This window comes from Pseudorca crassidens, chromosome 3 (genome assembly GCF_039906515.1).
Source record: "Pseudorca crassidens isolate mPseCra1 chromosome 3, mPseCra1.hap1, whole genome shotgun sequence".
NCBI classification, from domain to species: Eukaryota; Metazoa; Chordata; class Mammalia; order Artiodactyla; family Delphinidae; genus Pseudorca; species Pseudorca crassidens.
Genome location: NC_090298.1, coordinates 149,232,268 through 149,255,742, shown reverse-complemented (window position 1 = coordinate 149,255,742; position 23,475 = coordinate 149,232,268). Strand labels below are relative to the sequence as shown.

Below are 23,475 nucleotides of genomic sequence, written 5' to 3'. Positions count from 1 at the left end.
ATTGATTTCCAGTCTCATAGCGTTGTGGTCAGAAAAGATGCTTGATACAATTTCAGTTTTCTTAAATTTTCCAAGGCTTGATTTGTGACCCAAGGTGTGATCTATCCTGGAGAACACTCCATGTGCACCTGAGAAGAAAGTGTATTCTGCCACTTTGGGGTGGAATGTTCTATAAATATCAATTAAATCTATCTGGTCTATTGTGTCATTTAAAGCTTGTGTTTCCTTATTTATTTTCTGTTTGGATGATCTGTCCATTGATGTAAGTGAGGTGTTAAAGTCCCCTACGATTATTGTGTTACTGTCAGTTTCCCCTTTCATGGTTGTTAGTGTTTGCCTTATGTATTGAGGTGCTCCTGTGTTGGGTGCATGAACCTTTATGATTGTTATATCTTCTTCTTGGGTTGATCCCTTGATCATTATGTAGTGTCCTTCCTTATCTCTCATGAAAGTCTTTATTTTAAAGTCTGTTTTATCTGATATGAGTATTGCTACTCCAGCTTTCTTTTAATTTCCTTTTGCATGGAATATCTTTTTCCATCCCTTCACTTTCAGTCTGTATGTGTCCCTAGGTCTGAAGTGGGTCTCTTGTAGGCAGCATATATATGGGTCTCATTTTTGTATCCATTCGGCCAGTCTGTGTGTTTTGGTTGGGGCATTTAATCCATTTACATTCAAGATTATTATCGATATGTGTGTTCCTATTACCATTTTCTTAATTTGTGGGATTGTTTTTGTGGGTCTTTTTCTTCTCATGTTTCCTGCCTAGAGAAGTTTCTTTTACATTTGTTGTAAAGCTGGTTAGGTGGTGCTGAATTCTCTTAGCTTTTGCTTTTCTGAAATGCTTTTGATTTCTCTATGGAATCTGAATGAGATCCTTGTTAGGTAGAGTAATCTTGGTTGTAGGTTTTTCTCTTTCATCACTTTAAGTATATCCTGCCACTCCCTTCTGGTCTCCAGAGTTTCTGCTGAAAAATCAGCTGATAACCTTATGGGGATTCCTTTGTATGTTATTTTTTTGTTTTTCCCTTGCAGCTTTTAATATTTTTTCTTTGAATTTAATTTTTGTTAGTTTGATTAATATGTGTCTTGGTGTGCTTCTCATAGGGTTTATCCTGTATGGGACTCTCTGTGGCTCCTGGACTTTGGTGACTATTTCCTTTCCCATGTTAGGGAAGTTTTCCACTATAATCTGTTCGAATATTTTCTCAGACCCTTTCTTTTTCTCTTCTTCTTCTGGGACCCTTATAGTTCGAATGTTGGTGCGTTTAGTGTTGTCCAGGAGGTCTCTGAGATTGTCTTCAATTCTTTTCATTCTTTTTTGTTTATTCTACTCCTCAGCTGTTACTTACACCATTTTGTCTTCCAGCTCATTTATTCGTTCTTCTGCCTCCGTTATTCTATTATTGATTCCTTCTAGAGTATTTTTCATTTCAGTTATTGTGTTGTTCATCACTGTTTGTTTGTCCTTTAGTTCTCTAGATCTTTGTTAAAAATTTCTTGTATTTTCTCAATCCGTGCCTCCATTCTTTTTCTGAGGTTCTGGATCATCTTTACTATCATTACTCTGAATTCTTTTTCAGGTAGATTGCCTATTTCCTCTTCATTTATTTGGTCTTGTAGGATTTTTACCTTGCTCCTTCATCTGTGACATATTTTTTTACCATCTCATTTTTTTCTTTTTTTCGATTAGTAGAATTGTGTTCCTGTCTTACAGGTTGTTTGGCATGAGGCTTCCCACACTGGAGCTTGTAGGCTGTTGGGTAGAGCTGGGTATTGGTGCCAAGATGAGGACCTCCAGGGGACCTCACCCTGATGAAGATACCCTGGGATCTGAGGTTCTCTGTTAGTCCAGTGGTTCAGACTCAGAGCTCCCACCGCAGGAGCTTTGGCCCAGCTCCTGGGTCATGAACCAAGATCCTGCAAGCCATGCAGGGTGGCAAAAAAACAACAAAAAAAGGAAAACAATAGCAAAGTAAAAAATAAAATTAGACTAGGTAACTAACAGATATGTTAGAAAGAATATAAAAATAAAAATATCGATGAAACAACAACTGGAAGGTAAAACAGAACCACAATAGTAAAAAAAACAAGAGGAGGAGGAAAACAAAAAAGGTGGAAATGACCTTGGCTGTGGAGGGCAGGGCCTAAGCAGGGGTGGGGTTTGAATGGTGGGCGGGGCCTATGCTTAGGACCCCCCAGGGCTGGAAAAGGCCCTGGGAGCTGTGGAGCTTAGGCTTAGTGGAAGAGAAGGGGCCCAGGTGTGCCTCCTGCCTCTGGTCTCAGCGGGCGGGGGACCCTTCCTGGGAGCCCAGCAGGCTCTCTAGGCCCAAAAGGGTGGGAACAATGCCCTCCACTCTTCTCCTGCTCCTCCAGTCCTGGAGGCCCCCTCCTGCCTGCCTCTCCTGCTCTCCCTTGGCCTCCATCCTACACCCCCAGGACCTATGCGGCAGGGGGTGGTGCCTTGGAGGGTGGGGGACCCGGCCTGGGAGCTCAGTTGGATTCCTGGGGTCGAGTGGGTGGGGCAAACATCTTCCACTCCTCTCCCACTCCGCTGGTCCCAGAGGAGGGCCTTTCTTATCTACTTCAATGTTGTTGTTGTTGTTTTTAATTAATTTATTTTCTTTTATTTATTTTATCTTCGGCTGCGTTGGGTCTTTGTTGTTGCACACGGGCTTTCTCTAGTTGTGGCGAGCGGGGGCTACTCTTCATTGCGGTGTGCAGGCTTCTCATAGCAGTGGCTTCTCTTGTTGCAGAGCACGGGCTGTAGGTGCATGGGCTTCTGGAGTTGTGGCATGCAGGCTCAGTAGTTGTGGCTTGTGGGCTCTAGAGTGCAGGCTCAGTGTTCAATATTTTCTTTGAGAACAAGGCTTGAAGCTGAATGGAAGAGACAAACCTAGGCTGATAATCTGGCCAATCCCTACACACGTCCCAGATTTTAAAATGTCTGTGTTCTTGCTTTTTCTCTGCCTGCTATATTTCTTCCCCCAGATATTAGAATGGCTCTCTCCCTCTTTCCTTCAGGTCTTTGATCAAATATCATCTTATTGAGAAGCCTTCCCAGGCCACACTGTTAAAGTGTCAGATAAGCAGTGTTAGAAATGGAAATTATTTGCTTTACCAAATCTGATTATTTCATGAAGGAGATGACTCATTCTCTATGTTATGGGATTAAGAATAATCCCATTTGAGATGCTAAATACTAGAAAGTTTTAGTAACCCAAGAAGCCCTGAGAAACAAATTGCTAATTCATGACTTATGCCATCCAAATGTGATGAATAACTCAGGGCCTCAGTGGGTTCACTGGTGAATAGCAGTAATAGAGCAACTTGCTTGGCTCACAGGTGAACCTCAGCAAAAGAAACTTAAACATCTGGATTTTCCACAAGTTTTTCATGCAAAATGAGGGCTGATACTAAATAGGAACACCAAGGTTCAAGAAAAGCTAAGCTTTCCTAATGCTGATTTTCATAGGGAATAAGAGAATTTATAAAAAGTGAAAAGCTACTTATAAGGTCCTTCAAATTGCCAACTATCAGATGGTTCTATTTCAATGCGTTTAAGTTACAAAAGGTGAAAATTAAGAGCACTGATTATTTCGATATGTTTTAAGACCTAGAGCTATTGTAGCTCATGAGTAGGAAAAGACCCTTTGTTGTTGTTGTTTTTTAATTGAAGTATAGTTGATTTACTATGTGTTAGTTTCAGGTGTACAGCAAATTGATTCAGTTGTACATATAGATATAGATATAGGTATAGATACAGGTATATCTGTGATATATGTATACATATGTACATATATCTGTTCCTTTCAGATTCTTTTCCATTATAATTTATTATAAGATACTGAATATAGTTCCCTGTGCTATACAAAGGGTCCTTGTTGTTTGTTTTATGTATAGTAGTGTGTATATGTTAATCCCAAACTCCTAATTTATCCCTCCCCCTCTTTCCCCTTTGGTAACCATAAGTTTATTTCTATGTCTGTGAATCTGTTTCTGTTTTATAAATAAGTTCATTTGTATCATTTTTTTTAGATAAGGGTCCCATGTACTTAATGGTGCTATTTACCTCAAGAATATTGGGCAGCAGGAAGTTTTCCAGGTCGTTGAAAAAATCTTGGAGTCACAGGATCTATTTCACTCCTCTCTCCACCATCTCTAGAAAGAATTAGCCTGGTTAGGCAAAAATAACTAAATACTGACATTTCCTAAGTACTTCCTATTCATAATGCATTTTCTAAGCACTTTAGCTTTAAACATACTATCTCATTTAACTCTCTTTACCAAGTAGGGATGGTTATTAACCACCTTTTATGGATGGGGAAACAGAAGGCCAGACGGGTTACCTACTTCATAACTCTGGTTGTCGACAGAAGTTGCCCTGGCAAAACTGGAGAAATCAATGTTGAAAAGACTGTGAAAAATCCCTGGCAATGGCATGATGAACCATGGCTAAGAGGAAACCCTGTTTTTCAAGGCGGGGGCACAGTAGGAGATGGTGATTCTAATGTCATTGACACCTCCTCCCCCGCAAAACTGAGATCGGCAGAGCACACTGGCATCCTGTTGGTCCCAGTGTTTTCTGAAAGTTGTTTGCATCCTGGGACTCCTGGGTAGCGCCAAGGGGTGGATTTTCTCATCTTACCTTCCTCAGTGCTGGATATACCTGTTCATCATCCATGCTACATCATAAGAAGAACCTTGAGCACTGTCTGATCCACTTTAACTAAGAGTGCAGAGCAGTTCCAAGACAACTTTGAGAGAAAACACCAAACAATTATAAAGAAAATCCAGAGGGCACTCTCTCTGATAGTACCTGAACCATGTAATCCTGGGAGGGGAATGCTTCTTCAGGAAGCTCTCAGATATTTGTTTCTCTGGGATAATTATGTGCTTGTGTGTGTGTGTGTATGTGTGTGTGTGTGTGTGTGTGTGTGTGTGTGTGTGTGTGTGTGTGTATTTTGAAGGCAGATAGAGTATCCTGAAAACATCTCCAGCAATATGCTCTGTATATCCCATTATAGCAGCTGTCACTTGACATGAAACCAGATGCAGTTCAAGGTCTGACATTCCCCTGACTTCTGTTTATATAGTGTGGAGAAACTTCTGTTCCCTTGCCCTATAAGGTGCATACCACAAGAGATCTGGGGAAAAGGTCACCCAGATAGTAAATAATTCTGCTGAGTTTTGAAGTGAAAATGCTCTAGGAACCTTTATCCTGTCCTTGCCATTTAACTAGTGCGCTTCAGTCATTCTTGGTATTAACGAATGGTGTAGATCAGAGCTTGTGCCCATCCTTCTGTTACTCAGAGGCTCAATCTGAAATCAAAATCATATTTTATCTTTGTTTTGATCCTCTTCCTATGTTCAGGGGAAAGAATTGTGACCATTTCAAAGAAAAAAAAAAAAAAAGGAATGAAATACACCCCAAGGAAAACCTAGTTAGAGAGCTAAAGAATGACGTATTGATGGGAGAAAATTCCACTGTGATTTTTATTTAAAAAAAAAAATAGTCTGGCCTTTGAAAAACATACTATCTTTCATGGGTAGAGAAATATCCAAATTATGCCCAACCTATTTTACAATAAGATCTTGAAAAGCTATGCGATGAGCTGGAATGAGAGTTTAAATTTTTGATGCAGTTCTCTGCCTGGGAAAGTGATAATGCAGCTCAAATAAGAGAGAGAGTATTTTCTGCTACAGCGCAACAATCAACATAACGTCTGGGCGTATTAATAATTTCACTCCTAAACTTCTCGACAGGGAGAGCATGGGTCTTAATAGCATTGTCAGGATCCTTGGGGCAATTGAAAAACCCAGAATCATTACTTTCTAGTGATAGGCATTCCTCTCCCAGAGGATGCCAAAACACCTAGGGTAATGTAGATTTATTGAAATGCTCAGACAGGCCCTGCTCAGATGTAACTTCGCAATAGAATCTTCTCTTTAGGAGGATTTCTCTCAAATATTTCAAGTGGTCTTTTTTTTTTCTTTTTGTATTTGTCACTTGGAAAGTAGCTAATGGAGTTGACATTGATCTCAAGTGAGACTTTCCTGATGATTTAAGAAAGCAAGGAGTGAGTATAGGGCTATGGTAAAATGATGTGGCGTCTATGATGAAAATCCCTTTGTGATCCATCAGAGGTGAGAACTTGCCCTATTTGGGCAGTACAGTCCCAAACCAACAAGCACTGTTAAGCTTGTCATTCAAGGGTAGCTGCTGGTTTGCCACCCGATTCAAGACTTCTGGCTCTCTTCCTTCCTCCCCTCGAGAGTCCCTGCCTGTGCGTGGCTAGGTTTTGGCTGACCAGAAATGGCTCTCTGCTGTGATTACAGCCATGCCTGAAGCACTGGAACGAATTTCAGGATCCCCCTCAGACCCTCAAGTGTACAGTTGGCTCTCAAATGGCCATTGCCTAACAATCTCCACCTGAAAAATATCAACAGCAGCGGGGCCCCAGCCAAAAAGCTCCTGTGAAGGACTGGCTTCAGGTTGCCCGGGAAAGATTTTTTTTAAATGGTATGAAGTGGCCCCCATCTGAGATCTAACTTTGATTGGTCCCAACGGGACTCTGCAATAGACAAACATCGTGGTTATAAAAAAAAACAGAGGGAATCACCATTTTTATGAAATGTCCAGGGTTTCCCTGGTGACGCAGTGGTTAAGAATCTGCCTGCCAATGCAGGGGACAAGGGTTCAAGCCCTGGTCCAGAAGATCCCACACGCCGCGAAGCAACATAAGCCCGTGGGCCACAACTACTGAGCCTGTGCTCTAGAGCCACGAGCCACAACTACTGAGCCTGCGTGCCTAGAGCTGATGCTCCGCAACAAGAGAAGCCACCGCATGAGAAGCCCTCGCACCACAACGAAAAGTAGCCCCCGCTTACCGCAACTAGAGAAAGCCCGCGCGCAGCAACAAAGACCCAATGCAGCCAAAAATAAACAAATAAATTAATTAAAATGAAATGTCCAGAATAGGCAAATTCATGGGAACAGAGAGTAGATTAACAGGAGGTATTGGAAAGCACCTGCTAATGGGTATGGGGTTTCCTTGCCGGAGTGAGAGGAGTGGTGACAGAAATGTCCTAAAATTAGACAACAGTGATGTTTGCACATCTCGGTGAATATACTTTTAAAATACTAAAATGTACACTCCAAGGAGCTGAATTTTATTATAGCTCAGTAAGATTGTTATTAATAAAAATAAAAAGGAATTCAGGCAGAGCCAGGAAAAAACAAACAAATTAAAACAGAGGGGATGGAAGTCACCTTCCTCCCGTGTCTGGCTCTCTCCCTGTTAATGGACCCTCTGAGGGCAGTAAGCATTAGGGGAATTAACTACATGCTCAAAGAACAGAGGCAAAAATCTACTCTGATCCCTCTCTGCTGAGGCTCACCACCCTCCAGGGACATGAGTTGTCAATTCATTTGTTCATTCACTCTGTGCTCCTTCTGTGCCAGGTACTGTAGCCTTGTGCCGGGGATATAAAAATAAGAGAGACATGCTCTTTGCATTGGAGGAGCTCACAGTCTAGCTGGGAACACAGGAGAGTCCAAAAATAATACAAAACCTTGTGCCAAGGGTGATGAAAGAGATGTACCCTGTGTGCGCTGGAAACGGGCCCAAATGTATACAGTTAAATACAAAATGTACGAAGGGAAGCATATCATTTAACCTCCTTGCCCCTCCATTTCCTCATCTTTAAAGTGGACAACAATATCTATTCTGAAGGTTATTGTAAGTTTTTTTTCATTTTGATTTTATTGGAGTATAGTTGATTTTACAATGTGGTGTTAGTTTCAGGTGTACAGCAAAGTGATTCAGTTACACATATACATATATTCATTCTTTTTCAGATTCTTTTCTCATATAGGTTTTTACAGAATACTGAGTAGAGTATTATAAGTTTGAAATAAGGTACAATATATAGAGTGCTTATTACACAGCTGGGGCTTATTAAATGTGACCGATTGTTCTTAGATGAGCTAATATGTCCCCTCCAAACTGTAGTTGTTTATGAATGTAGGTAGAGGTGACAAAACTTTGGTTTCTAAGCCTGCAAGTGATTCCTCCTTATGACTGCAATCCCCATGCTTCTGTCATGGGATGTGTCATTATGAAGGCACCCGGAATGTTTTTTCTCTGAGGTCATACATTTTATGTAAGCAAGAGAACTACAGGTCATTCCTTATGAGTAAGTACCATCCTTTCCTTCTCTGGTGCTCTGGTCAGGCTGACTGGGGTCTTTCCATGAAGGATGGCCCCTGGTCCAGGACTGTGCAACTCAGGCCAAGAGGCACCGGCCAGAGCCTATGTGAGGCCCCCTGGGAAATGAGAAAGAGGCCGTAACTTGGCTGGCTCCTTCATCCTGCTTTCTTTTTTCTCCTCTATTTTGAAATGCGGAGAAATGTGCAGCCTGACAATAGCAGCCAATTGCAAGAAATACTGCAGACCAGCCAACCATCCTGCAAAGCCAGCAATACCACAGGAGGGTCAATAATAAAAAATAAGAGTCCGCTCTTTAGGAAACAAATCATTCAGTAGATATTAAAGACAGGGAGGGAGGGAGCAAGCTGAATGTCCGCAGCATCCAGTACTTTGAGACAAATAAGTAAGCCTCTCTCCGAATGTAGGAGGAAGCTGGATCTGGACCCCCCTCCCCGCAACCCCGGGCTATTGGCAAAGTGCCTGCAGTCGGAGCTGGCAGGATGAGATGGGAGCAGTGTGCCCTTGTTTCTGCCTCCAGCAGACCTAATTGGGAGCCAGGGATGCAGCGTGGAGGAGGAGGCTTGAGGAGGGCCTTTTGGGAAAGCACAGAAAAGAGACTGTGCTGCACTTTGGCTCTTCTGGCCTATTTCTCCTGATTCAAGCAGCACTGTGAGGGGCAGAGCTTTGAGGTGGGCGGTTCCCTCCACTTTCTCACAAGATTTGCTTCTACAGTTTAAGTACATGTGCAAAGAAATGCGTCAAGCCAGTTTTCCTCTGTATCTGAGGGGACGTGCATAAACTGGGGCAGGGTCCTCATTCCCTCCCTGTGTGCGTTCTCTCTGGGGCCTCGTGCTCCTCTGCATGCGGCAGAGTGGGGAAGAGACCCTGGGGTCAAATATCAGCTCTACCGTTTACTGAGCTGTGTGACCACTGACGAATTACTTAACCTCTCTGAGCCTCACGGGCAGGATCTGTATAAATGGGGATGATAAGAGAACCTATCCCATAGGAGTGAGTGGGAATACCCTGAAATAATTTAAGTACAGCACTTACCACAGGATCAGACACACAGGGAGAGTTAATTCATAGCACCTATTGTCAGTATTATTGGTTTGTTGTCATTATTTGTTTATGGAAATGGGACAGCTCTGAATCCCAAGTTCCACTTCGGCAGGCTCTTAGAGAGATGCTCTTAAGACCACCTGTATTAATGCCTGTGCCATGTCACTTAGTCACTATGCCCTTCTGTAGACAGAATTTGAAGGTAGAGAGGTCTGAGGTTAGTGACTTCGCCTCCATATGCTGATGTGGTACCTCACCATGAAAGCTGCCACCTCAAAGAGCTAGGAAAACTGGAGCGACCCAGGACGTACTCATTACTTTCACCAGAACCATGGTTGCTATTGTTGTTATTACTATTACTGGCATTATTAACTATAACACAAAATAATATGTGTTGGTAGCTTACTACATGCTAAGAATTGTGCTAGGCTCCCTATACATATTCTCATTTGATTCTCCTAACAACCATATGAAAGAAGTAAAATCTCTATACCCATTTTACAGATGAAGAAACAGACTCAGAAAACAATACGTAACTTTCCAGTGGTCACACAGCTAGTAAGTGGCCAAGCAGGGGTTCAAAGCCACCCAGCAGCCTGGCCATCCGCAATAGCCTCCACTCTCCGTAGTTCTAACCAGAGGCTGTTACGCTTGAAAATTCTCACCTCCGACTCCCTCTAGCTCCCATTCAAGGTCAGATTTGAACAGGGTGTCCTGGTGCCAGTTTTCATCACCCAGAGACTCCAGAAGCTCTGTCAACACCATCCCCACTTCTTGCATCTTCAGGTTGCCCTCAGGATGGAACTTGCTCCAAAGGTGAAGTTCTTAAGGCAGACAGTTTGTGGTTAATTCATTATCTTGGGGTCCGAAGGGTTGACATTTTTTTAAAGGCCAGCAACTGGCATGCCATCTCCAAGAACGCGTGAATTATTAGCAGCTAGGCAGGGCTCTACTTTTATTTTTCCTTTCACACATTTTATCATCATTTTTAATTGCCAGGAATAATTGGTGTGGGCAAAACACCACCAATCTGAATTCATCCCTGCCTTCCCACTCTCATCAACACCCCGCTTGGCAAGGGTAGACCCAGCCTAATGCCTCCCCCAGCTGTTTATTTAGGAAAAATGCAACAACAGTAGCCAATTATTGTGAATTTACTTCCTTAGCTGCAAAGAAAATTCTTTCTTTATACATTATTTAAAATGTGGGTGTTGCTGATTTCCACACGCTATTTGAGCACCACTCATCTAGTCAACACAAGAGTTGATACTCCAGTATATATACACAATGGAATACTACTCAGCCATGAAAAGGAATGAAATAATGCCATTTGCAGCAACATGGATAGACCTAGAGATGATCATACTAGGTGAAGTAAGCCAGACAAAGACAAATACCATATGATATAGCTTATATGTGGAATCAAAAAAAAGAAAAAGACACAAATGAACTTATTTCCAAAACAGAAAGAGACTCACAGACACAGAAAACAAACTAATGGTTACCGAAGGGGAAAGGGGGATGGGGGGAGGGATAAATTAGGAGGCTGGGATTAACATGTATAAAATAGATAAGCAACGAGGACCTACTGTTTAGCACAGGAAACTATACTCAGTATTACATAATAACCTATATGGGAAAAGAATCTGAAAAAGAATATATATACATACATATATAGTATATGTATAACTGAATTGCTGTGCTGTACACTGAAACTTACATGATATCATAAATCAACTATACTTAAAAAATTTTAAAAACAGAGTTGATTTTTTAGTGGCCACACAACTTTGTTGGAATTGATGTTGTGAATTGAGAAAGAAGCACTGCTTTATTTTTTAAAACTCTACTGTCAACCAATTGGCATTTAGGAAGGACAGAATATGTGAACGGCATCTCTGTCAGGATCAAAATTGCTGGCAACTGTCCCACAGCAAATCTAAATGCTCAGAAGCATAGACCATTCCAGCAAATGAGTCCAAACAAGCAAACAGGACAAGTTAAGCATTCATTCAAGCACTTAATTTTTAAATCTACAGGAAGCACCTTCTCCACAAATTAACTTATCTTTGCTACGAGTCCTACCTGTCCCACCCTAGCTTTTAACAAAGAACCAATATATAGCTCCTTCTTCCTAGGACTAAAAGCCCCACAGTACCTGAAAACAAATTCCAGGTTCTGGACCCGAGATAAATCAGGTGTAGAATAATAGGTTAACACAGCAATTTTAATGCCTGTTGCCTTTTGCCTGCTAAAAGCCTACTTATTAGGTTGATACCATGTAAGTGTTTATGTTACATAGTTATTTGTGGCTCAATTACATTATTATGTGATTTCATATTTATGTAGTAGAAGGGCCATTTGATGCACATGAATTAAGCCCAATAAAAGTATGGAACTCGGAGCGGATATGAAGTTTCCTTCATCAAGCCGAGGTTATTCATTTTTGTTTCACCACAGACTGAAGACAACCCTGCCTTGGAGAATGGCTTTTCATGTCATTTAGCGTCTTAGAAAGCAGTAAGGCATGTTGCTTACCATTGTCTGCATTTTTTGAAATAGAAAACCGTCACATCCTGCAAACGCATTGGATATATAACACATATATATATATATGTTGGATATATAACGCATTGGAGTATAACACATATATATATATATTGGATATATATATATATATGATATATAACGCATTGGAGTATAACAAAAACATACACAAAAAAGTGCTTGAGATCATTAGCTGTAGCAGAGATGTTGTTATATTAGCGGTACGTGACCCACACAGAATGCTGAGGAACCCCCAAGTCAAGCCAGCAGTCAGAAACATAAATGCCCACCAGCCAGTAACATAAATGCATACATCCGACCAGATGAAGATGGCAGGGATCATTCGGGCTGATGACAAAAACAAACTAAACAAACAAAACCACCCAGTGGCATTCAGCTCTATCCAATTGTTGCCTTGAGAGAATACAGACTTCAATTGGTTTTTGTTTTCAAGAGAAGTCAGAAGTCTGGAACAGGATATACAATCTTGACCTTGAATTTTTGGTAATATTCAGTTTGGGCGCCACTGGTTTGTGACTCCTGGCCTAGGGAGATGAGCTCTGGGTGTACTCCATCTCCTCAAATCTGGGATCCTTGAGAGCCGCAGTTACGTCTTTATCCATCCGTTTATTCCTAGGAGAACCAAGCAGTGTTCCCTGCACACGGTTTGGGGGAACTTGCCAGCCATCGGGTAGCATGTTTAGCATTTTACATTCATCTTCCCCTCGAACTTCCTTACAGGTAGTTACTGCTGTCTTCATCATTTGGCAGGTGAGGACACGGACAATTAAATGAAGTCTCAGGCCCAGGGTCACACAACTCAAAAGGGGTCAGACCCGATCCTTGAACTCATTTCTTCCGATTTTATCTCCTAACCACCGGCTCAATGCTCCCGCACCGCTCTGCTTCTCCCCCAGTGGTAGCCTTTACCCCTCTGTGTTGTCATTGTCTTTTCCTTCTATCTCCTGTACCTAGTTGAAAAGTTTGTGTTTTGGATAGAGAGATAAATGAGCAAATATGATCAACGTCACAGTGGAAATGAGCAGCCGTGTAAGGAGAACATCTTTCGATATTGAGGACGGGGGATAGTTTTTGTTATAATTGCTATCAGTAATTTGATGTAAGTGCACTGAAAGAGCTTGTTGCTTTATAGGAGGACCCGGGTGAGTGGAGAGTTAAGTATTTGCTCATCTTCCTCTGCACTTCTTTCTCCATCTCCCCCCGACCCCATGAAACCCTAGGCCTTCTCTTTAGGAGAAATGGAAAGAGAGTTTGCCGTTTCTTTCAGTTAACTGGAAAACTCAGCCTCTGTTTTGTTTGGAACGTACCACACCACACCCGGGTCGGCGTTTCCATCCCCCCATCAGCACCACCCCTGGCTGTGTCCGCAGAAAGACAACCACAGGAATTCCACCCACACTGAACACAGAGGGACAGGGAAGGGCCACCCAGGCTGGAGCAGACAGAGAAATCTCAGGGTGAACAGACAGAAAGCAGGAGGGTCCCGATATCTCATTTAGTGAATTAAATCCCTCACACGGCCTCTTTGTACTTTGGGAGAGTGTGTGGTCTGGAGGGCTGGAGGGCGGGGGCCGGGGGAGCTGAGGGAGATGGTAGGTTAGGGCTTGGGGCTGGGAAGGGTGGGTTCTCGCTTGAACACTGATTCATCTCGCCTTCCCGAGGCAAGTCTCATAATTACCTAACTAATGGAGAATAATGATACCACTTTGATGGGAGTTGAGAGGGGGAGAAGGAAAGGCATGAGAATTCATTAACCTTGTGTGAGGGGCTTGGATAGCATCTCTGAAGGATCATTATTACATCATTTCACCCCCTTTTCTCACCTCTTTCCACTAATACAAGACAGACAAACGTAAATAACTATATAATAATAGATTACAAGACAGACAACAATGCCAGAAAATATAGTAGCCTGCTACAGCAGTGGAACTCCCTCAAAGATATATTTAAAATGCCACTGGTGCAGAATGGAAAATACGAATTACAGGTTCATTTGGAGGACGCGATTTAAAATCTATACAACTTGTACAGTGGCATTTCCCATTAGGTTTTAGTTGTAGTTGTCTTTTTCTGCACACCAAAAAAAAAAATCCCCCCAAGTAATTGCAGCCCAGAGATGCAAACTTCAAGGAACCACTTTCCTCTGTATTTTTCTTTCCTGTTTTCGATGGTCATGATGCTCTCCAAACCTAGGATCTTCTTGACATGTTGTCTTTCTTTCGGAACGTTTCTGCAAGCTTCCCAGGAGCCACGGAATGTAGATTACACCTTTTGGAGATGTAGCCCGGTCACCTAAGGAGACAAGTAGTTGAAATGTGTGTCAAATTGCTTGTTTAAATGACTTGAGCCAACTTCTGAAAGCCAGGACAGCAGGGGCTGAGGATATTGAAAGTTGGCAGGGGCCAAAATGACAAGGCTTGGCAGTCACCTGGCGGGCTGCCAACCCCGACTGGAGGCTTCACAAAATAAACTTCCTCAAAGGACACAAATTAAAAGTCATGTTTCAGTAGCCATTGAAACCAAATTATAGGCTTACGTTGCATAGTGAACGACCTTCATTTTCATTATGCTTCAAATATTTCACTTCATAGGTGGAGAGTGGGTTGCTAGGAAAACGGTGTGTGGAATTGTCATCCGTGGTCATACTTACAGGGGAATTACAGGGGAATACAGGGGTATAGTTGTCCTTTGTGCGTTTTTCCTGCAAGGACAGAGGATTGCAAGTTTAGAAACCAGGATGCAATTTGGAGTAAGGGTCGTGGTTTGAAAACATCAACCCTGACCTTCTCCAGAGACTGGGTCCTCAGGGTTCATCTCTCAGAGGACAGATGTTATGAAGCCCCTGATCTGAGCGGGCTCACAGGTGTGTTTTGTTGATTCTCATTTAAAAAAAAAGTATACATATACATATGAATATGTGTGTATATATAAACATATATATAAATACACAAAGACACACACATATTTTTTAATTGTCAACATTTTTTAAAATACAGAAAAGTCTTTTGAAAAAGTCCAGATCTTCAGCTCTCCTAGAAAAACTGGAAGATCATCTGCTTTGAGCTCTAACCCCTACATGGCCACGTGAGCCTGGATCTGAGTGAGGGCTGCTCCCTGCCCTCTCCAGTTCACCCCAGTCCACTTCACTTTCCTGCCTGGCCCCTGATAGGTGTTTACATTTACTACTCCCTGACTTAGAGTGTGTCATCTCTCTTTTTTTTTTTTTTTTTTTGCGGTACGCGGGCCTCTCACTGTCGTGGCCTCTCCCGTTGCGGAGCACAGGCTCCGGACGCGCAGGCTCAGCGGCCATGGCTCACGGGCCCAGCCGCTCCACGGCACGTGGGATCTTCCCGGACCGGGGCATGAACCTGTGTCCCCTGCATCGGCAGGCGGACTCTCAACCACTGCACCACCAGGGAAGCCCGTGCCATCTTTCTTATACCTTCAGAAAGATGCCATGTTTTTAAAGAATGTATGGAGAGTACTGGTTTACCAGGAAATGGGCTAGGGACTTGTTACAACAATGCTCAGCCTTGAATATCATGTTACTTTCATTGCAGAATTAATATGTTTCAAATAATTCCACTGGTCAGCCCTCACCAGCCTGGTTTTGCTAACCTAGTTTCTCATTCTTAATTTGATGCCGAGGGATAAAGGCAAATCAAAGTATACTATTCGTTAGTAACTGACACTGGGATGCTGGACACAGTCGTATCTGCATCTGTAGTTCCTGACATTCGGCAATTGTCAATATCGAGGCTTTTGTTCCAGGCTCTCCTCCGCAGGCTTGTAGAGCGAACGCAGCCGCATTCTGAAGCCCCTAATGGCCGTTTCTCCTTCCTCTTTTCTCAGGCCCTCCGAACCACCACAGCCAGTCGACTCTGAGGCCCCCTCTGCCACCCCCGCACAACCACACGCTGTCCCATCACCACTCGTCAGCCAATTCCCTCAACAGGAACTCGCTGACCAATCGGCGGAGTCAGATTCACGCCCCGGCTCCTGCGCCCAACGACCTGGCCACCACGCCCGAGTCAGTTCAGCTTCAGGACAGCTGGGTGCTAAACAGCAACGTGCCCCTGGAGACCCGGTAAGTCCCCATCACGATCACACCTGGCTCCCTGCTGCATCACCCGCCCAGAGCAGTCGGGAGAAAATCCCGCCTACATTATGGGACAAGTTTACCAACTCTGTGCTGTTCCCTTGGTAATTTGACCCTGGACGGTAGGTTGATAGGTATTTCTTCGTTCACATGTGTCTCCTTTTAATGCTTGTTTACTTTCTTCCACAGCTCCTGTGTACCCAACTAATAGAATTAGCATAACATATTTTTACTCAAAGACTCATGGGAAACATGCTTCTAAGGGTATATTGACAGAAAGCTGCTGATAAATTATGCATTTAGCCTTTCTTGAAGTAATAAATGAAGACTCATTTGAAATTAAGTGTTTGGGGAGACCTTGAGCAACAATCCCTGATTCCAGACTGACAGCAGTATAATTTTAATTTATACTTCATCCAACATGCAGTCTCACTTTAATCCCTCCTGTATACACTAACAGCCTGATGCCTGAGGGGCAAACAATAGTGTAAAAAAACAAACAAGAAAAAAGCGGCAGCACTTATGTTGAGAGGGAAGGGTTTCAAAGTGATCTCCAGGTCTGGCTTTGTTTTGTTTTGCCTTTGCTTCTGTCCTTTTCTCACCTTTGCTTCTGGTCTTCCAAAATCACACCTGCCCTAGTGACCTGAAGGAAGGGGCATTGGTCACAGTGTGGCAAGCTGCAATGTAATTGACAGTGGGTCAGCCAGATACTGGAACGGCCTTGCTGTTCCACCCCCAGGCACTTTCATGGTTTGTGTGCTTCAATTGGTACAGTTTCCTTGCCCGGAAGAACCATGGAGACTAAAGAGAGAAGGACTAATTCATATTGAACCTTCAAAAAGTTCCCACATAGTTTTTAAACTTTCATAACTTAGGTTTAAGGAAAGACTGAAATAATCTGTAATCTTTCTGGTAATGGCCCGTGAATTTTCTGCACACAGCTGGAAATAATTATGCAAGCCATAACATTTGATGTTGTTTCTTATCTCTAATATGTTTTGTTTTATTAACAAGATCTTGAATAAGTTGTGTACCACTGTCACTGTAGTCACCCCAAGCTTTAATGCATTTTATTTTCTAACAACTCTAGGTGATTTGTAACCAGGCCTGCAGTCTTAATCTCTAAGGCTTGCAGTCAGTAAAGTCAATAGAAACTCTATGCATATATTATATATAATAGATAGATTTAAGCATTTGTACTGATATAATAACCCACTAATAAGTAGCTTTGCTGGAAAGGTTCCAGGCTGAAAGTTGACTGGTCCGCCAGGCTTAACTTAGGATATTTTCATAGCTGGTAGTGGTCTTTCAGGCTGGATAAGACTCTGTCTTTTTCGTCCTTATATTTATGAACTGCCGTAGAGTTTGTTGGGTACTAGTCAGACTATTTTCACATCAACAGACCACTGTTTGAAAACTAGTTTCTAGACATAAAGGCTATGCACAGTGGTTAGGATGAAGAAAGAGGAGGGAGAAAGGGAAGGAGAAATGTGGTAGATATTGGGGGAAAAGAAGGAGAAAAAGGAAAGAAGAGGACCACCATCGCCATTAACAACCAGTTTTTATTGTGCAGTCTGTACATGCCGATGTTAGTGGTTTCAATGCACTACCTCATTCAAGCATGGAAGCAATCCAATGACGTAGGAAGGAATCATTGTTATTAGCGTTTTAAAAATTCAGAATCTAGACTTGGGGGGCAGAGTAACTTGCAAGTGTTCTAGGGCTTCAGTGAGATGGTAAATTATGACCCGCATTGGATGGAACTCTCATGGTTGCTACACATAAAATAAGGTGGTCAGATTGTCTGATGCAGGAACAGCCACGAACCTATATTTATGGCCTTAATTGTCACGTCTTCAGGGAAAGATCCATCAGAGTGTCTACTCCTCACAAAGAGCCTCCTGTTGGTGATGAGAACACATACACTGCATAAGCGTATCTCCCATCGCCCAGTTTCTGATGTGATCAGTTGGCAATAAAGTGTTCCCTTGAAAGGATCTGGAGGAGAGGACCAGCAAAGCCAAGCCTATCCCCTTCTTGTTCTCCTGAAGTTCTCCCAGAACATGCTTTCTGACCTGTAGAGTCCTTCTGCAGATCGTTAGGATACATGGCATTTCTCCTAGGATTGGAGCTTCTCAGTGATGCTTTTAGAGGAGGCAAGCTTGGGAAGTAAGTAAGATGGCCAAAACCTTGAAGCCTAGCAGAAGGAAAAAAACAAGGGAGAACATATCCAGATGTTCTTTGATCAGTACATGCAAGGGCCAAGAGTTCGAGAATATAAGGCCCTTGAGATGGGGCTATTACTAAGTCAGTCACAGATATTTGAAACTCCATCCATGGAACTGAATACATATAATTTGGATGTGCAGCTTGTCTCATATATGAAAACTTCAGCAATAATTAATAGAATTGTTGAACTTTGTGTTTCTCTTTTAAATATGATTTATACAGTCTCTTATTAGCATTTACTTACTGAATCCCTGGAAAATACTAAGCGCTATGTTAGGTACTGGGGAGATTATGATTAAAACATGTATCCTGCCCTTAAAGCTCATACAACGTAAAAATGGAGATAGGCACATAAACAAAAAGATAGTGCAGTGTTTACAGGAATGGAAGTGCGTAAGTTACAGTAGTTGTACAGTTGAAATAGTTATTAAATTTCCCAGGATGGTCAGGAAAAGTTTCCCAGCTGAGGGGCTGTTTGAGCTGGGTTTCGAAGGATGAACAAGAGTTTACCTAGAAGGTAGAGCGGTGGGAATGGGAGGGTGGGAGGGAGGGAGACGCAAGAGGGAAGAGATATGAGGATATATGTATGTGTATAGCTGATTCACTTTGTTACACAGCAGAAACTAACACACCATTGTAAAGCAATTATACTCCAATAAAGATGTTAAAAAAAAAAAGTTTACCTAGCAGGTAAGTGGAAAAAAATCAAAGATTATAGCATCATTTGTTCTCATTCCTCAGTGGTTTTCCATATAGTCTTGGAAACTGTAGAACTGAACGGTTTCACTCACTCACGTGCTGAAATATTGTGAGTTTAATGGGGTGATTTTCTTACCCACAAGAGCAAATGTAGGAATGGAAGCTCTTACGTTAGGGGCATGATATCATACTAGGATTCCAACTCCTGTCTTTCATACCCAGTAAGAATTGATTAACCACAGCAGGAAAAAACCATTGAGGGCAAGACATTCTGGAGGCTGATCATGATGTACTCATCAATTTTGAAAATGCAATGGAAATGTACAAACAGCTTCACCACCTCTACTTTCATTAATACAGACTTCTGGGCATGATGGAAGAATTTCCTAACTCTGGGAGGTGATGGGCAGCATTCTGCAACCCCCCGAGACTCCAGGCCAAATCCAAGGTGTTTCTTTAGACCAGTAAGGAACAAGCCCTTGCCCCTCTGCATTGCTTTTTGATGTTCCCGTCAGTCTTAATGAGGCATGTTAGATCTTCCCTGGACTGTGTGTTTTCCATCTTTGTTCTATGACAAGTAGAATCAAGGTGCTAATTAAGGAGGCATAGCCAGGAAATAGACTGTATGAATCTGGAATTTAACACAAAATGAAAAAGCTTATAAGGAGAGTTCGGTATCAACGTTAATAATGTAAATAACAGTGCATATAAATTTGTACCACCCAGGACAGTCAGCTGACGTGTAAACCATAACATGATCCAAGAAAAACCAAACCTAGGGCAGAGGAACTAATTGCAAACAGCCTGGACCCTCTTTTCTAACGTCTGCATAACAGAATCACTCTGCCCACCATCTTTCTCTCAGCTTACTGGCGGAAGATCTTAGAACAAGGTCCCTGTGTGATTCTGGGTCGATAGCACCTATCTCCTCCTTCCTCTCCTGAGAGGAGCAAGGTCAGGAATCTTCCTGGCCAGCTGCTTCTTTGGGAGTTTCTGAAGTCAGCATCTCTTCGTCTAAGACAGTAGAAAGTAGCTCAGCGACAGAACCTAACTTGCTTTCCCTTATGCATTTTGCCGAGGCAAGCTTCTTTCTTGGGATCCATCTCGGTAGCAGGTCACTAAAGAGAATCCGTAAGCGGGACAAAACTTCCCTCTGAGTTTGCTTTTGCCCTGAAATACCAGAAGGCCTCGTTTTAGCCATCCAGATCCTCGAGCTACAAACAAGTTTGCAACTTGCTCTTTGAAATGGTCATCCATTACTCATTCGAGAAACATCTATGAGACCCGGCCAGGTGCCCGGCACCGAGGATTCAGCAGTGAAGAAGAAAAGCAAAGTCCTTGCCCTTCTGGAGTTTCCTGACTGTAGACAGAATGTGAACAGAAGATTAGGCATATGCCCCTACAGTGACAGTAATAAGTGCCGTGTGAGGTATAGGGAAGCCAGACTCAGGAGAAATTTGCATTTAGGCTGAGCCCTAAGGATGAGTAGGTGTTAATTAGACTGAAAGAATGTTCTAGGTGGTGAAAACCACGACCCGCTGGGGGAAGAAACGCTAAGATGCCGGGAAGAGAAAGCAAACTGCACAGACAGGCGGGAGCCGGACAGTGCAAGGTTGTGGGGCTGCTTTAAAGATTTTGGACCCAGCGCCAAGAACAGTGAAAAGTCACTGAAGCATTTTAAACAGGAGGCCAAAATAATAACATAAATGGTCCCGTTTTGTTTTTAACTATGGTAGCTGCCACAGGTTCAGTAGGTGGGGGGTGGGGAGGGGGGCTTGAGGGCAAGTTATAGCAGGACTAAGGGTCCAATCTGGAGAATACTGTCACGGTTAAGATGAAAAGTGGTGGGGCTTCCATTAGGGTGCCCGTAGCTGCAGTATCAGAGCTGTCCTTCTTTCTCTTACCAATCTGGCCAGAAGGTGCACGTTCAAAGATGTGGGGTATGTACTGAAGGTAGAATCAGCAGGAATTTGTGACCGATGGAATGTCAAGATGTAGGTTAGGCAGGTGTGAGCACGGTATCCAGTTTTTTGGCCTAAGTGGCTGAGTGAATAGGGATGTCATTTAGGAAACAAGTTCGGTTTTCCACTTCTTAAATCTCTGAGGCAACAAGAGTATTAAGAGTAGCTGTTATTGGCCAGACTTATTTTGATTCTAAAATAATAGATGTAACACAGAAGCACAACCATTTGCAAATGATAGCGTAGTTCGTGTATCCAAAGCTCTCAGCAGTGGACTTTTCTCTTAAAAAAAAAAAAATCTCTCCAGAAATTTTGTTCAGTTTAATAGTTATTGTACATGATTGTGTAGTTCTGTGAATAACAACTTTATCAAATAGTTTTTGCTCCATGCTTAGTTTTACATGCATGATCCCACTGAACCCTTTAACCCTTCTGTTGAGTATATGTTACTATCCCTATTTTAAATAAACAGAAACTGAGGCTTGGGAAGGTGAAGTTACTTACACGTCTCCAAATAAGTAAGGGACCGAACTGGGGTGGAAACCTGGGTCTACCTGACTCCACGTGCAATGCTCTTAACCACCACATGATAATGCCTTTGAGACTAAAAGGACAAAACAAAGCGATGCTTATTGTCCAATTAGAATGTATCCAGTCCATGGAAATGGTGAAGTTAATGCAGTATAAGTGACACGAGGCAAGAAATGATCTGAGGGAGGAATCCCAGTCCAGTACTGGACATTGAGTTAGTCACAGACAATATCATGAGCCAGGCAGGATAAGAAGGGACCCTTGTCTCCAGCTCTGCGGGATCCGTGGCCACCCAGGATGATCAGTCTGAAGTCCTGAGCCTCCACGGTGGTGGCAGCATGGGATGCACGTGAGCTGAGTTACAGAGAGGAGGTTTAGTGCGCTGCATGTCGTAAAATGCGAGAGCAAATTGACACTGCAGACATGAGAAGCGGTGCTACCTTTTTAGCTCGGTGATTTGCATAGGGTTTATCTTGCAGACAGTCTTTGCTACACTGGTAGCAGAAAGCCACGCAGCCGCGGGTATGGTGGCTGGCCATTTGGTCATAGTTTGAGTAGGGACACTCAGGAAGTTGTGATGAACACCCAGGAAGTGCTCTGGTAAAGAATGGAGCTTGTTGGGCTTGGTAAGTGGCACCTGAGGAATCTAATTTGGGTATCAGCATTTCAGAAAACATACTTTTTATCTTTAAGACCAAGTAATCTTAGCCTCATATGGATGCTTTATTGGGAGTGCATATTTGGGAATCAAGACTCAAGACCTTTAGTAAATAAGGTGGTCATGGGGAAGCAACGAGACTGTTGGAACATCTTCACCATGCTGAACCTGAAGACTCTTTTCCACTTGTTCTCCAGATTGATTTTTCTACCTAGGATTAATTTTCTGACAGAATCACTGACAAGTTTGATCTTGAGAATATTAAACCAACGTAACCTGTTTTGCTTTTCTTCCTTTTTTTTTTAACGTTTTTGCGTGAGGTTTAAACCTAGAATTCATTCCGGGTGAACCAGATGCATTCCAGCACTTTGCAAATCAATAGGCCGCTTGATTTCTCCATATTGCAGAACATTATGCTCCCTCTAAGTTCTCATCAGAGGCAACATGGAAATTAATGAGACCTTTAGGTTAGCGTTTCCGGCTCAGCCTTAGTTTATAGCTTTACCTTGCCTTTTTGACACCATGATCCCGCCTGGGCACCAGCAGCATTGCACGTTGCAGCAAGCTTTAATTTTGTAGTTTTCTTAGTCTTCCTTGGAAACTGGCAGCTTATTAATCTCAATAACTGAACTGCACAGTAGGCAAGCTCTCCAATGAGAAATGAGGCTGTGTCTTTTTGTTTTTGGCAGATGGAGACAAGAGGTTGGTTGTTGGATAGAGCCGGGGGGTGGGGGGGATGAGTGGTAGAGGAAAAAGCCAGTAAGGAGGGGCACCCCGTACCCCAAATCACTTTCTGACAATTGGCAGGAAAATAAAGAGAACCTAGTCTAATCCACTCCTCTGCAGTTTAGGGCTCGCGGTGTTAACCACATTCAGACCTGTTAATAAGAAAATAAAGTGTTGTGGTTCGTGTGCAAATTACAAGGTGCATTAAGAAAGAAACAAGCATTGCATCTTACTTAAGACCACTCCAGTCTGCTCTTGGCATGGTTTGCTAACTTGGAAACATCCTTGAAGGTAGAGGTATACAAGGAGGGCTGTCCTTTTGAAATTTGTCTCCTGTTGGAAAATTAAAGCCCTGTTAAGTTTATTAAAGCTTTGGGGACTTGAACTTCTTACGTGCGAGTTACCACAGGGAAGCCTCTGGGGAGAAGGAACTTTTTTTCAAAAGCCGTCCCTCTGCAGCCTGGACCGTGGGGACCCAATTAGGGATTGAGGCCACCTTGTGGTCATGGCTTGGAAGCGCAAGACTCTGCCCTGAGTACGTGTAAATGTTGGACTCTTGGGTTAAGTTCAAGGTTGAAAAAAGCTAAATATTTTCATCTCTGTCTGTGCTCTTTCACCCATTCAGCTAATATCAACTGTCATTCCCCTGGGGTATTTCCTGAAGCCTTCCCAGAGGATATTTTATGTGGCTTAGGCGGGAGAGACTGGATGGAACTCAAGGCTTTTCTA

At 42.8% G+C, this 23,475-nt stretch overlaps 1 protein-coding gene across 9 annotated transcripts in view; it reads left to right on the top strand.

Annotated features, from left to right (window-relative positions):
* TENM2 (teneurin transmembrane protein 2) overlaps positions 1–23,475 on the top strand; it is a 714,433-nt gene that overhangs the window by 368,787 nt on the left and 322,171 nt on the right. For all 9 annotated transcript variants that reach the window (XM_067732909.1, XM_067732913.1, XM_067732908.1 and 6 more), the window contains one exon: positions 15,696–15,930. In XM_067732909.1, coding sequence (XP_067589010.1) covers positions 15,696–15,930 — 235 coding nt within the window. The remainder of the gene's footprint in view (positions 1–15,695; positions 15,931–23,475) is intronic.